Raw genomic sequence first — 14,912 nt, forward strand, 5'->3', positions numbered from 1 at the left:
AAAATTTTGGAACGTCTTTGAGCAACGTTGTTTTTGATAAAAGTTCATGCCGTGCTTTAGAGCAAAATGGAAAGAGAAAACTTGATAATTTGTGTGAATCTCTTTTTTTTCGTGATGTTCTGGTTCTTGTTTGTAAAGTTGTTGTGTTAAGCTCAGTAACTGTTAACGTTGCTACGTGGTGCAAGGAACGCAAGTTCCATTTCAAGGTTCACCTCACGAGAAAGTCAATGGTCTCTGGGTCCCAGTTTTGAAGAACTCACGAAGCCGATGGCTAGTTCTTCATCTAATGACGTGAACTAATTTCGTGCCGTTTTATCTCAGTTTTTAATCATCATACAAATTCAGGGTTTGCCACGAAACGAACTTCTTCTTTCCTCTCGCCATTCATGTCATATTGTGCCTTTGTGGATCATGTTTTGGGCAGAATGAATAATCCATCTGTGATCTGAGTGTTGATGTGCCACTTTTCAAACATGACACAGTCTAGCTCTTAATTGCTAATGTTTTGATCCTGTCCAGGTAAATTGTTTGCTTTAGTATTCCACACTTCACACCAAGCTACTCAATAATTTTAGGCAGTTGAACTTGGGGCTTCCCAACTATGTCAACATTTCTCTACTGATGATAGGCTCTGTCTGTCGGAGAGTCAAGGATTACTAACTCTTCCTTTGGAACTTAGTCATTACTTATGGATAGTCATTGTTATTGAGCACATTGAATAGAAAATCAGAATCTTTGTGGTTGAATCTGGGAATCACTTTAGAAAATGTAGACTGTAAGAAAGGATGTATTTGTAACGGAAAATAATGGGTGCTTTAACCGCCCAATCATGGGGCAGGCGCAAGAAAATGTAGAGAGACTTGATATATGTACAAGTAACAGAATTATAGTTATTAAGGGTCAAAAGTTCTACATGGCTCTGTTTCAGTTTGTGTAAAGATACGCAACACCAGAACCTTGCCGCAGCAATATTTTGGCGTGTTCGCAATAAATTGTGAATCATTCTGGGATGAGACGCTAGTCACCAAGTTTGTTTCATCTCCATCATTTCTTGCCTTTTCTTTTGATTAGTTGATCGCACTAGAATTGAGAAAAAGGTAGACCAATTTCCCTGCCTTCCTTGTGAATGAAAGGAAAATTTCAGTATCCTGCAAAATATCCACCTCTGAATGAAAAGCTTGCGCAAAGTATACAAACAAAGAACTCTGAAAATCGCACCATATGCAATTTCCTTCTTTAGTTTAGTTTTATCTGCTATTACTTACGATGTAAATGTGGAAACCTGGTCAAATGTTTGGGACTTCATCTGTTAAAAAACGACCTACTATAAAGTTCAGGATAAAGTGGCCATTATTTTCCTCTTTTTTTTTTTTTCTTTTGATAGATGTTCTTTCAAAAAAATATCTTTTTTTTTTCTTTTCCAATTTTTCTCCCTCCTACATTCTGTAGAATAATATTAAAAGAATGAATGAGTCCTATTTTCCAATGTACGTACGGCCATGCATAATCAAATGAAAGAAAAGGATTCCACCAGCTTCAAGCGATGTAGTAGCTTACAGAACTGAGCATTTTATAAGCTCTCAAAGAAACTCTGTCCCTCACTTAATTCTTTTGCCTCTGTTCTTTCAGATGTTTGGAGCACCAACTGACCAGTACCATTGGAATGGCAAGCAGCCTGTGTCGGCCTCTGGAGGAGTACCTCTCAATCCTGCTGCTTCTGGGACTCCTCATTCCAATGATTACCAAGAACCTGCAATGAACCAGAATAAGAAGGTTTGCTGAAATGCTGAAATCTTTCATTTCTCAGTGTTTTTCAATCATAAGTATTTTATTCGTATATTGTGAAGCAGCCGTGGGCATTTTGCCTTAAGGTGATTTGTCAAGTTCAGGTGACGTGGTGGAACCGGCATGCGATACATCGCATCTTCCAGGTCAAAAATCTCGGCAGATTTTGAATTTTTAGCAAATCAATGGACGATAGCCCCTGTGCATGAGCCTAAAGAATCATTCTAAACCGAAAAATCGGCAAAATTTAGAGAAATGAAAGCAGAATAGTGTTTGGAAAAAAACTCGCAAAATCGATAGCTGTATCGAATGAGAGATTTTTTCTGAACACTATTCTGCTTTCATTTCTCTAAATTTTGCCGATTTTTAGCTTATGCGCAGGGGCTATAATTCTGTAAATTCAAAATCTACCAAGAATTTGGACCTAATCGATGCGATATATCGCAATGCCAGTTCGACCAAGTCACTTGAGCTTGACGAATCACCTCCATTAATGGTAACCCGCCAATTCTTCAAAAAATCGATGCTTCGTGTAGTCAAACCGCATTCCTTCTTTTCTCTTATTCCTCCAACTCTATTTGTCCAAAAACAAGAAAATGGAAAGCACCTTGTTACGCTAGAGATACAAGTTGTCTTGAATACACTCATTTTCATTGCCTGTTTCAAGTGACAAATGCATTTCATTTTGCAAAAAGGAACCAAGAGCATTCCAATGTTGCTAGGATTGTGCAACTTGCATTCTTTGCAATAAAATTATGGGAATCATGTAAAAATTTAAATTGACCAAGGTACCTAATTTTCGTCAGATTAGGAGTAAAGATCAAACTTGTTTAGATGATCAGTTCATATTTGCAAAGTAAAATCATTTGCCTAATCTCAGTGACATTTGAATCCTCTGGTTCCTGTTTGCAAAATGTAATCAAAGTGTGAATCAACTGCAAATAGATAAGAGACCACTTGATTTCTAGATATTAGTTTCTTTACTTTATGGTCTACACTACTATAGTTCTGTAATTGAATATAAACCTTAAAAAAAAAATGAATTTTTGTTCAAGTTTTTTTTTTTTCTTTTCCAGATGCAAGGTGCTTTTTTTAGCGATTTTTATGGTACTAAACAGAACCCTTTATCCCAGACTCATGATTTGGGGCTTGCACCAAACAATCCTGGACCTCCCCCTCGTAATACATATCAGCAAGATTTCTCACCAATTCAAAGAGGAGTAAGTACAAAGAAATTTCATAGTCCTCTGTTTACCTTTGTCTTAGAAGACAATTAGATTTTGATAAGTTTATTTTTAATTTTCCCTAACCAGCTGATGCCAGTTTAGATTAATGTAATTGTCACAGGCCAATATGTAGTAAAATCAGGTCGTTGGTCAAATGCCTAGGCAAATGCTCGCTCTTATGTGAGTGTCACAGTTGCAGGGAGAAAAGCCAGAGACTGCTGAAAAAAGCCTGATATTTTTGAGAAGACGTACAGAACTCCGCAGAAATGTAGGAGATTTTTTATTAACCTTGATTAAACGCCTAAATTTGTCAAATTTCCCCACAAGTGTGCCTGAATCACACCATCTTAGCGACCCATTTGCTGCTGACGCCACAAACAGATTGAGGTTAGGAAAGGTTTTAGCTTGTTCTTCTGGAGATGTGGCTCATCTGAAGTCATATGTGTATAAAATTCTCTGCACGATTTCAGACCATTTTAAAATTGCTCAATTGATATTTAATACTTAACATGTAGCGTTCCATTGTGTTCTTGCATCTATTCTGACAGCACCATAACTCTTGGAATTTTCAGTCATTCTTGTCAATGTTTTTAGCCAAATTAGCCAGCACGCATAAAATTGGGTCCTGGAGGTTGTCAAAACTGTTTTGTTAGGGGATGTTTATGTATTTCCAAAGAGCCAATAGGATGGTGGAAAAAGACCTTGTTTCAAATTTGCAGAAATTTTTATCCTTTGTTGGATTCCCAAAGACATGAAAGAAAAACTCATAAAAAGTTCTGTGTTGCTTTCTTTTGAAGCCGTGCCAGGTCTGGATATGCACCAAGACCCGTTGACCAAGAGCCTGGTACCTATTGCTGTAGGACTGTATTTTACAGCTATTGACTACAGAGCTCTAAAGCCCTCACCAGTGTCACGAAAATCATTACTGCACAGCGTGCAACATTCTAAAAAACGGCTATCTCAGAATATTGCAGTATATTTTGTAAATTGTTGAGCATGCAAAACTCTGGCAATTCATTTGGTCGGAAACGTTTGTAGTGGTGGAATTACAGAAAAATGGATAGTTCTCAACGCTGCTCTTTTTTAGGTATCGAAAAATTCAGAAATCTGGAAACTTTCGTATATCCTGAAAATATGAATATTTCTCCAGGCTTAGGCCTGATGGCTGTTTCCTCGCAGCAAGTATGGAAAGATATGTGAGAAAGAGGTCAGCTATCCTGGTGTATTTTATGGTGAAGTCACTATTCTTAAATATAAAATTGCTTTTCGTAATGATCATTACTTAATCTAGACTTCCTGTTGTATTCCATATTTTTAAATCGTGAAATTGTATTTGTGGAGTCTCAATGTAAAATAAAAAAATAACTAAACTTATTCGTGCCTGAATCACATTTTTCAATTTATTGTTCATTTTCATCCTCAATAGGTACATCAAACATCTAATCCTGATTTCTTTGGCTCAAAAGGGAGCCAACAATCTGTGCCAGATTATGGATATGCAATGAATAGCCCAAATGTATTGTCGCAGCAAAATTTTTATCATTCATCCACCACAAATCCCTCAGCCTCGTTAAGAGGAGTAAGTATTTTTCTTTTTTTCCCCATCAAATGAAGAAGTATTTATTTCAGATAGAAGAAGTTTAAAGATATTATTTTAGATGAAAGTCATGTAAAAGAAACTAAGTCCACTCTCAAGTCTCATCCGTATTTTAACCTAAATTATTTTTATTTTGCACTTCTCTGGGTCCTCAGGGGTGCAGAAAATGCCCAATCTCTGCTTGGGTGCCTGAAAATGTAAAATAGCCAAATGTGGAAGGGGGAACATATTGAGGGGCCAAAAGTCGAAAATCGATGGAAAACAGAAGAAAAACGTCATCTTTTTTTTAAATTGGTGGGAATTTTTTTGGAAAACTGATGAGAAAATTGTGGAAAGCCGGCTGGCGAGTGCGTGAAAATGTGGAAGCTCAGAAGATTCTGCACCCCTGGGTCTTGGCAGTCCAGGAAATCTCACGAGAAGATCACACGGGAAGGTTTTACACCTATAGTGTTGTCAACATTTGTGAAGCTTTCCCCATTTTATCTACCATTTTCTTATAACTCCATCTTGTGAGCAGTGACGATTCTTTTACCTTCACCGACCAAGACTCTTGTTTAGACTCTCTCTGAAGCATGTTTGTTACATTAGTGTGTATTGTCAAACATTAGCATGTCTTTAATTGTCTCACAATGACATGTATTTACTTCCTTCCTTTTTTTCCACTGTCCGCACAGAATGCAGTGCAATATCAGGACCAGTGTCAAGACCAGTTTCCAGATCAAAATCAAGACCTTCAAGATTGGAATGAATGGAACGATGAGCCATTTGTCCCTGTAACTTTTGATCAGCCACCACCAACATTCACGCCAACGGTCGCCCCACCTCATCCAACAGTGTCCGAGCCATCCTCTCTTCCATTTCAGTCAGAATCGATGACTCCAACAAGAGGGGTAAGCTAACATTTCTAATTTTTTTGCGTTAGATTAAAATGCATTTGAAATATTGGCGATCAACTATAGAATGGGCCATTCATAAAATATGTACAGCCAAAAATCGGATTTTTTACTCCCCCCTCCCCCTTCCAAAGCATCTGTACCCCAGGTCTATTCCCCCCCCCCCCCCCCAAGAAAATCCTTTGTTCGACTTCCCCCTCTAATTAGCCCTATGTGATGCATTTTCGGTTATAATTTGCCACGTGGCGTCAAAATTGTCGCTATGCCCCCCCCCTCTCCCAGTGCATCACGTAACACAGTCCTGCACCCCCTCGTTCCCTTGTTTATAGGCTCAAACCTCCCTTACCTGCAAGAGCGCTACGTATTTTAGGAATAGCCCCTAAGTGCAATGAGGTAAATTTTTTGGGTAAGTGACATTTCTGGCCTAGATTGAAAAATTTGTTCTCGAGGATTTAACGGGAAATGCTCTCTGATATAAAAAATAAGTACTTAAGCAAAAAGACCTTTCTTCCCGAAGTTACAATTCAGACAGACTTATTTCAATCAATGCAGCTTAAAGTGAGCGTTGCATTTCACAAAAGAAAGTCTGCCTGTAGGAAAGGTAAAAACCTTTTACATGCTCCAACTTTCCCAGGATTCTTGAGGTGTTTTTGCAAATGCTCCTACATTTTCGCAGCTGTTGTCAGCAAGCTCTCTTTTCCATTTCATATAAATCCCTATCTACCATATGCTACCAGTCCTGAACAGTTATATGGACGTATTTCTATCAAATGGAACTATGTGCATTATGACGTGAGCCCTGTTGTGCACATATCCTTATGGGTCTCAGGGCTCCTGTCTTAATGCTCATAGTTCCGTTTGGCAGAAATACGTCCATATATTTGACTGAATCTGTGAAAAGGGACCTTATCTTTTGAGAGAAAATTTCCCTTAACTGCAAATGCTTAGAAAACGTGAATTTTTAAATTTTGGTGCAAATTTGACCTTAAAATCTCAAAACTTGAAGGAGATGTTAGATCTATAATTTGTAGACAAAAATTCTCCAATTGCATAAAATGTCCCTTCTCACAGATCTGGTCACAATTATACATATTTTCCTCGATCACTTCGGTTGTATTTATGTGTTCAAATATTTTGCAATCACAGCATTAAATACAGCTTTAAAGCCTTGCCAATAGTTTGATTTTTAGAAATTAGCACAATTCTTTAAATTAATTTTCAATTTTGTCCATCCAAGGCCAACACAGATGTAATTAGTGGATATCAAAGGTTTACAAACCAAGGCGGAGGAATTCAGCCTTTCAGTAGTAATATTAATCAGGACTGGAAATGGCAATCGCCCTCCTCAGTGCCATCACCAGTGAGTCACTCAAATTTTTTTCTGTTAATGAATTGTTTTCTTTTCTGCATCCTAACATCGTGAGCTTACCTTAATTAGACTGTCCACCCTGACTTTACTCCTTCAATACTTGAAAATCGACTTTTCTGTTTTTGTAATATAATTGAGGCACTGGATGCGAAAAGGGCACTTCTCGGTTGCAGTGTTTCAGAGTCTCCTCTAATATTTCATTCATTGTAAGGAAAGTGAATGCATCCATTTCAATAAAAATTTCACTGATATTCCTTATGATTCTACAATTTTCTATGGAAAGAATTCTGGCAAAATCACCTATTAAATTCTTCTGCAAGGGATTAATTAGCAACAGAGATTCTGAAATACTGCAATCGAGAAGTGCCCTTTTCACATCCAGTGTCTCAATGTATATCTCCTAATTTTCCTTTCGTAACATTCATTCAGCCTCAATCTTCGGGATCATTTGACTTTGCCATTCATCGGTCCCTTTTCTTGGCATGAAGTTGTTGTTGCCTCATACCAATAAGTATTCCAGTGATGTTCTTTCACAAATAAATAACAGAGAAAACTATTTTTTGATTCGAGAATGTATTACTTCATGACTTTTTACTGTTGCATTTATTCCTTTCACACACTTTCCTTTTCGGAGGCTTTCATTTCTCATCATTGCTTCATCAATATCAGTTGAATGTGTAAATCATGTCGACCCGTTTGTTTCGTAAAATCGAGAGTTATAGTTGTCTACAAACCATACTTAGTTTAAGACTCTTGGCACTTAATATTTCAATGTATGCATGAGCATATCTTTTCTGATAGTCGAGAACTTTATGTACCAAAGTGCCATAGTGTGCTCACTTTATTACCTCTCCCCAATTGAACCTCCTCTTCTGTTGCTACCTGGCTTGAATACTCTTCTAAGTACTCTCAGTAGCTTTTTGTCATTTTTTTTTTTTTTTGACATTCTTGTCCTCAGCTATGTAGTCTTATCCACAATGGCTTGTCGTTGCTTTTGTTGTTTTCAAAGTAATTATGCAGGGTATCCTTTAATACTTTCGTCTGAATTAATCTTCACGTTGTTCATGTTTTGTCTTCATGTTTTCTTTTTTTCGTCGTGATTTTATCCTCGTGTCCTGGTTTTACTTCTTTCCTCAATGTTTCTCACTATGTTAAAGATTATTTTGAAACAAAAATAGAGCACTGAAGTATTTAATTACTAAAACTAAAACAAGATTGGTCTTCAATTAATTTCCCATATTTTCTGAGTGATTTTCAATCATGTATCTTAATTTTGAATTATTCGTCGTTTTTGATTATCTGTGATATTTTTTGTCTTGATCAGCGCAGATAATTATGACTGAACTGCACCAAATAAAACCAAACTGTCAAAAGCAGTTAAGTCTTTAAGTCGATGGACAATTTTGTCCGTTTATATTCTTTCGTAAGTCTTTTTACTATCTTTTGTTTTTTTTTCTTTTACTAGGTTAATCAAAGCAACAATAACCAATTACCATCCTACCAGACGCAGTCAAATCAACGGCAACAGCTGCCTCAGCAGCAGCAGCAACAACAACAACAAAACCACCAACTTTTCCATCAAAATCCATCCCAGCACCATCAACAACAACACAATCAGTTCCAGCAGCAGAATCAGCTCCAGCAACAGAATCAGCTCCAGCAACAGAACCAACTTCAGCAACAAAGTCAGTTGCAACAACAAGAAAATGCTGCTGTTGAAAACATCAACAGCATTCTAACCGACTTGAATATCAATAATGATCAACCATTAGAAGCATCACCCTACTGGAGTGATGTTGATACAAATCTGGTTGTAGAAACTAATGATTCTAGCAGTGAATGGCAGCCGCAAGAGCCAACACCTTCCAGTCTAGAAAGACATGTGACGGGTCAGACGATGGTCCCTGCCGAGGATGATGATGGTTCTAATGAAAGAGGTGATGGAGCAGAAGATGAAGGCCCTCAACCCAATGATCAACGTATGGTTCCCGGGCAGCTTAGTGATGAAGAAATCTCCAATTCCAATTCGGATGAGCGAATGGTCACCGGACAGACTAGTGAAGCCAGTGAAAGAGTATATTCTCGCAGCGATCTGCAAAATAGCGACAGACTCCGTGCCAGGTGGAACGAAACTAGTTCTCAAGAGCGCTTAGTTGCAGGTGAGAGTGCTGCTGGCAGTGATAGTTTGGCCCGTAATCAGTCTATTAGCACTATGAATTCAATGAATTTACAGTCGAATAATTGTAGGTTAATCCCTGGTCAGGGGAACAGCTGTGATATTCCATCAAATATTGATTTAGACTTCGCATCAGATACAAGAATGATTCCTGGGCACAGAGATGACACAGACCCGAGCACTTCTGGCCCTAGTAGTGTAGCTGTCTCACGGTCAGGCTCTGAACAAAGGATGGTTCCTGGGCAAGTCACTGCTGATGATGGTGATAATCGAATGAGATTGTCGAATTCGTTGAATGATGTCTCACTTTCTAATCCAAATGTAGAGACACCAAGGCCAGCTCTGGATTCAGAATCAGGTGAGAACCTCAATGTCTTTTCTATTCTTTCAGTCAGTTCGTTTCATTTAATCCTGGGCAAGATTAGACAGTATTGAAGATCCTATTTTATAAAATATCCTCAATCCTTTATTCTTGTCGCAGAAGTTATTTCTTCTCTTTTCTATTCATTTCACTTAGAAAATCTTGCTTTTTACAACTTTCCCTTTACATTTATATGTTAGAAAATAATGGATTTATGTCCCTCTAATTGATCTAAGAAGGAAAGAGTAGAATCATTAATCCAGCTGTCATCTTAAAATTCATGATTTTGCTTGTTTAACTGAAACTCTTATTTGCAGGTTTTGAGCGGACTACTCCTGCTGGAAGAAACACGGGTGAGGAGAACAGTAATCCCTTACCTGGTTTTCGGAGAATGGTTGTTGGGCAGATGCATCAGGACAGTCCTTCATCAATGTCTCAAGCAGGTGTGAATCAGTGTATTTTTAATTTCTCAAGCCATGCTTATCAAGGTCTACCGGATAGTAAATTTTCCTTTTTTCTGCCTTTGAAAACCTTCTATTAAACCAAATCGGTCAAAAGCTTTTTCTTGCTCACTTTGTCAACTTACGAAGATGTTGTCACCTAGTTTTAATGTTGGCTCTAATTTAGATTAAATTTAGCAGAAGGGAACCAACGCAGCTACAGTATTGTAAAACTTGTGTAATCTATTTTATCTAAAGTAACTGAAAGCTGTAATTATTTTGGTTTTTCTGCCAAAAAATCGTCAATTTTATCAGCACCATTTTGTGCATTTCATCAAACAATCATTGCATTGATTTCACCCCAAGTAATATTTTTAATTTATTTTTCAGATCATCCTCAACCCAACAATGGTGCTAATCTTGACTCCTTGGAAACCAATGAACTTCCACCCCCTGGTTTAGACAGAATGGTTGTTGGTGAGATCCGTGGTGAAAGCTCGCCAGGATCTGCAGCCAAAGAAACGGACAAAACTACGGACGAAAGGAGTGACTGGGATCGCAGAAGGAACGATAGGGAACCAAGAAACGCCGATGATTCAGAGTCTGAATATCGGAAAAGAGAAAAATCGGACAAGAAGTGGAGTAATGAAAAAAGTAGACACCGAAGAAGAAGGGAAACTGATGATTATTCAGATTACTCAAGTCCCGAAAGGAACTATGGTCGGTCGCGGGATGATCTGTATAGGTCATCGCGCAGAGATGACCGTTACCATAAAAAGCGGGAGGACAGAGACCACAAAGAAACACCTTATGAACCATCTCAAGATGAAAGTGGGAGCGATCATGAAGGTGATAGGAAGTATCCAGATGGCAGAAGGCGTAGGAGACATCGACGCCATAGCCCCGACCCCTATTACGACTATTACCATGATGATCCAAGACATTATTCAGGTATGTTTTTCCTTATCTACCATGAAATATTTATCATAGCTACTGTAAAACTATCACATGCTATCCTTTGATCATATTTAGAATTTTCAGTCTGACTGCGATGAAATAAGATTAACAATGAATTTTGTAACTTTTTCTTACTGATTATTATTTGATTACTTTACTTTATTCCCCACCACGGTTGCTTTAAACCAAATTTTTCTAAATGAGGAAATACAGTGTGTCAAGGTGTAGATAGGTTATCTATAATCAACACCTTTATTTATCAAATCTGCATCGTGTGCCTTAATCAATTTTACTAGAAACACGATGTTCCCATCATAATGTCTCTTATTTTATCACAATATTTGTAAACTTAGTTTCAAATTATTTAAATTAATCAAGTATTCAATAAAAAATAATTTAACATTTCAATGTTAAATGTGTGCCTGTACAAAGATGTTGCAAGTTTCAAAACACCGAACATCTCTTGCAATCTGCCTCAACGTAAAATTCACAAAAACCGGAAAAATCAATCAGGGTCATCATCACTGTACCAAAATTTCTTTTGCAAGTTAATTTTTATTTTAAGCTCTTTCTATTAACAAAGAGTTATTATTTTTTTTCAGGCCACAGTAGGCACTCAAGGCATTACGAATATGATGATCGATACTATAAAAATCGGTCTCGACCATCTAGTCGAACTGAATCAGATTATCGGCGCATGTATCCAATGTATGACCCAAGGGCATCCAAATCTTTCTACGGACCAGAATTCCCTGCTCCCCCCTCTATACCAATGGATCGGCAATATTTACTCCGACTGAGAGAAACTGATCCTCAAAAATATGCTCAATGGTACGCTCAGTACCAAATGTACATGGCGTCTCAGTATGCATCCAGTGCCGCTGAGCAGTCTCACCCGACAGACAGATCAAGTGTTCATTCTGGTAGGAGTTCAGCTAATAATGGACAACTTAAATCTAGTATGAGGTAAGAATCTCTTCCCTCTTCTCTTCATCAGTTAAATACCTTCAGAGGTATCAAAATTGTATCTTATTTCAGGCGGATACTCAACGAATTTGTTGTTTTCGAAAGTTTGCGATGAAAGTTGAGAAATCCCAGTGATCAGAAATTTCATCAAATTCGGATTCTTTTGGGCCGATTACCTGTTTGAAATCTACCATTCAATAATACTCTTGTGCACTAAAAAAAAAATTTCTCATTAATAACCCATTCTCGCTTAATGTTAATCAATAATATTCAACAGAAACAAATAAAAAATAACGAATTTTATTGCTCAAGCTGTTCAAGTGGGCCCCCAGACTCGGTATGAATTAAAGCACAATGGAACGTACCTATTTCCTCTTCAAAATTTCACGAGTTAACACAATAGGAAGTTTGGAAATCAACTCACTTAACAAGCTATACTTGTGCATTTTTAACATTGGCTGAATGGCAAAATACAAATGACCCCATTTTTATTATAATCTAACTTCTTTTTAATCGGTGCTGAAGCACTTGTTAATGTATCGTCCAGGAATAGAATTTCAAACTTTTCGTTCTGAGAATCGTTTTCGACATAAAATTTTGAAAAAAAAAATTGTGATGTGTTAATCTAGTTTAGACCATATCTAGTGACCCATCATGAATCATCATCAGTATTCTTGCTCTGACATTCAGCTTTAGGAGTGCTCATTTTTGAGTCTTGAATTATTTCAACCCAATATATAATAAGAATTTTTGAGACTGAACATATGTCCTGTCCGTATTGTTTTACTAATTATATTTCTTGTCTACACCAAAGTTTTATTGCATGATTTTAAGTTTCAATGACACTTGCTGATAATAATTTTACATTGACCTTCCAGGGTTCTTGAGACTAGCGCCTTGGACGATGATGGAATGTCTAAAGTTGAGGATATTGCATCGCCTCGCAACACTCCAGCCAAATTTTCAACTGCACATATCAAAGGGATAATAAATAGTCGTGGAAATCTGTTACTTGTTAACCCTTCCTATCCGCTAGATGATCAACCGGCCACTATTGATGAGTACAGCTTTCAGCCAAATTTCTCCAATGACCCAGATTTAGCTACTTTCCTTCAATGTCCTGGCCCATTTATTGTCGGGCAGACTCACAAAAACACTGTTTTGCAGTATCTGCGATCTCACGCTGAGAAATCTACATCTAGTGCTGAGTTCCTGCTATACTCTCTCATTCAACTCGTCATTAAATTAAATGGGGTAAGTAACGCACCATGTATCATGGTACCATTTACCATGTATCATGGTACCATTTACCATGTATCCTGGTTTTCATGTCACCATTCCCCCCTCCACCTTTTTTGAGAACACGCACCAGAGATCCTCAGCAAGACTTCCTGGGTTTCAGTAAAATCTTTCTCTGCAATATTTCGTTTTAAATTGTTATTCTTAGTTTAACTGTTTAAAACAGTTTTCAATAACTTTTTTTTTGGCTTGTTTTCTGTTTTTTATACTGTTGTCTCTATATTGTTATTTTTGTGATGGGTTATGCCTCCTGATAATAACAAATGGATGAATTATTTTTTAATGAAAGAATTCAAGCCAAACATCTGATTAGAAATTAAAAAATGGACTCAGTTTGAGTTTTGATAAATCAATTTTAAACTGATCCTTTCCAGTGCAGTTAAAATTATTGTTGACTTTGCAAGATTTTGAATGTCTAAACAAATCGCCAATTAATCATCAGAAGTTGTTTCTCAGACAGTTTGACCAGTTTTCTTTTTTCTTTCTTTAATTAATTAATTCCTTTGTTTTGGACACTTCTCAGGTTATTTTAGGAACGGATATAGCTGAACTCCTAGTAGAAAATTATGAATCATCTGTTGGATCTGCAGAATTTGACCGATTAGATAAGTCTCGAGAAATGCAAGAGACTAATAAATTATCTCATGCGGAAGTAACAAAGAAATTCCGTCAGCTTCTCCTCCAAGGAAATAAAACTGAAGCATTAGGTAAACTAATTGTCAGTTTAAGCATTTTTTTAAACTTGCTGTTAACTGTTTCTAATCGGATTGAGTGTATCAGAAAGGAATCCCTTCAAATAAAAAGAAAAGACTAGATTGTACAGCCGCTGTTTAATTTGATAATTGCAAAAAGTTCTTATTGTACTTCTTTTGACCAATCATGTAGTGGATAATAAATTTAATGTCAAAGTGAAACACATGAACTCAAGTGTCAGATTCAAAAAAGTTTTGAATATTCAAGGATTCCAGATCACTAAATTTTGCCTGTTGATTTTAAAAAGAATGATGAATTTCTCCAAAGAAATGTACCTATTGTTTGCATTTTGCTTTCAGATTGGGCAATGGCCAATAATGAATGGGGACATGCCTTATTATTAGCAAGCAAAATGGATGCGAGGACTTACAATAATGCTTTAGCCAACTTTGCCAATGGTCTGCCCGCCAGTGATCCTTTGCAGACGCTGTATCAATTGATGTCAGGGAGAGAGCCCCAGGCTGTCACTGTAAGTTTCCAGTTGCTTTGTTTTCACATGGTTGTTGGAGCTCAAATTTTTCATTCTAATTGAAATTTGTGAATTTTTTGGCCTTGCTTTCCCTGTAAAGCAGCGTAGACCCAGCAGTATTTTACTACCTCATTACATACAGTTCAGGCCACATTTTTAAATGTTTTTCTCGTTTTAGATGATTTATCAAGTAGTAAAAGTGAGGTGCCAAAATTTGTTTTCTGATAAAACAGGATTGAAGATCACTTTTAAAATGAGAATGCTCTACTTATTTTAATCATGTCTTAGCTAATAAATATCCTCCTTTCTTTTTCATAGTGCTGCGCAGACAAAAGATGGGGAGATTGGAGGCCACACCTTGCCATGATTTTAAGTAATCCATCTAGCAGGCCTGAAGTAGATCGCAAAGCAATCGTAACTCTAGGCGATTCACTTTGTAAGTAATAATTGCCGGCTCTTAAGCCTCTGATTTTAATCTCTGGTTCTAATTTTATTTTGGTCGAAGAATGATCAGAAATTAGATTAAGTCTCCTCAACCTTTGAAATTTTCAACATTTTCATTATACGCAGCTCATCCTAGTAAAAATTATCGTTTTTCAGTAGGTTTTATGGAAATAGAGG

General features: G+C 37.1%; 1 protein-coding gene across 8 annotated transcripts in view; it reads left to right on the forward strand.

The window, feature by feature from the left end:
- Nucleotides 1-42: 42 nt before the first annotated feature.
- Nucleotides 43-14,912, forward strand: part of Sec16 (Secretory 16) — a 36,729-nt gene continuing 21,859 nt past the window's right edge. For 6 of the 8 annotated variants that reach the window (XM_019043976.2, XM_019043977.2, XM_072302684.1 and 3 more), the window contains exons 1-14: nt 43-519; nt 1,630-1,773; nt 2,862-3,005; nt 4,438-4,590; nt 5,283-5,498; nt 6,739-6,861; nt 8,336-9,404; nt 9,725-9,850; nt 10,238-10,798; nt 11,407-11,770; nt 12,649-13,024; nt 13,593-13,776; nt 14,122-14,291; nt 14,610-14,727. In XM_019043976.2, the coding sequence (XP_018899521.2) occupies nt 1,630-1,773; nt 2,862-3,005; nt 4,438-4,590; nt 5,283-5,498; nt 6,739-6,861; nt 8,336-9,404; nt 9,725-9,850; nt 10,238-10,798; nt 11,407-11,770; nt 12,649-13,024; nt 13,593-13,776; nt 14,122-14,291; nt 14,610-14,727 (3,748 nt within the window). In that variant the 5' untranslated portion in view covers nt 43-519. The remainder of the gene's footprint in view (nt 520-1,629; nt 1,774-2,861; nt 3,006-4,437; nt 4,591-5,282; nt 5,499-6,738; nt 6,862-8,335; nt 9,405-9,724; nt 9,851-10,237; nt 10,799-11,406; nt 11,771-12,648; nt 13,025-13,592; nt 13,777-14,121; nt 14,292-14,609; nt 14,728-14,912) is intronic. The other 2 variants (XM_019043975.2, XM_019043979.2) reach the window with 2 other exon arrangements.

This window comes from Bemisia tabaci, chromosome 7, assembly GCF_918797505.1.
Source record: "Bemisia tabaci chromosome 7, PGI_BMITA_v3".
NCBI lineage: Eukaryota > Metazoa > Arthropoda > Insecta > Hemiptera > Aleyrodidae > Bemisia > Bemisia tabaci.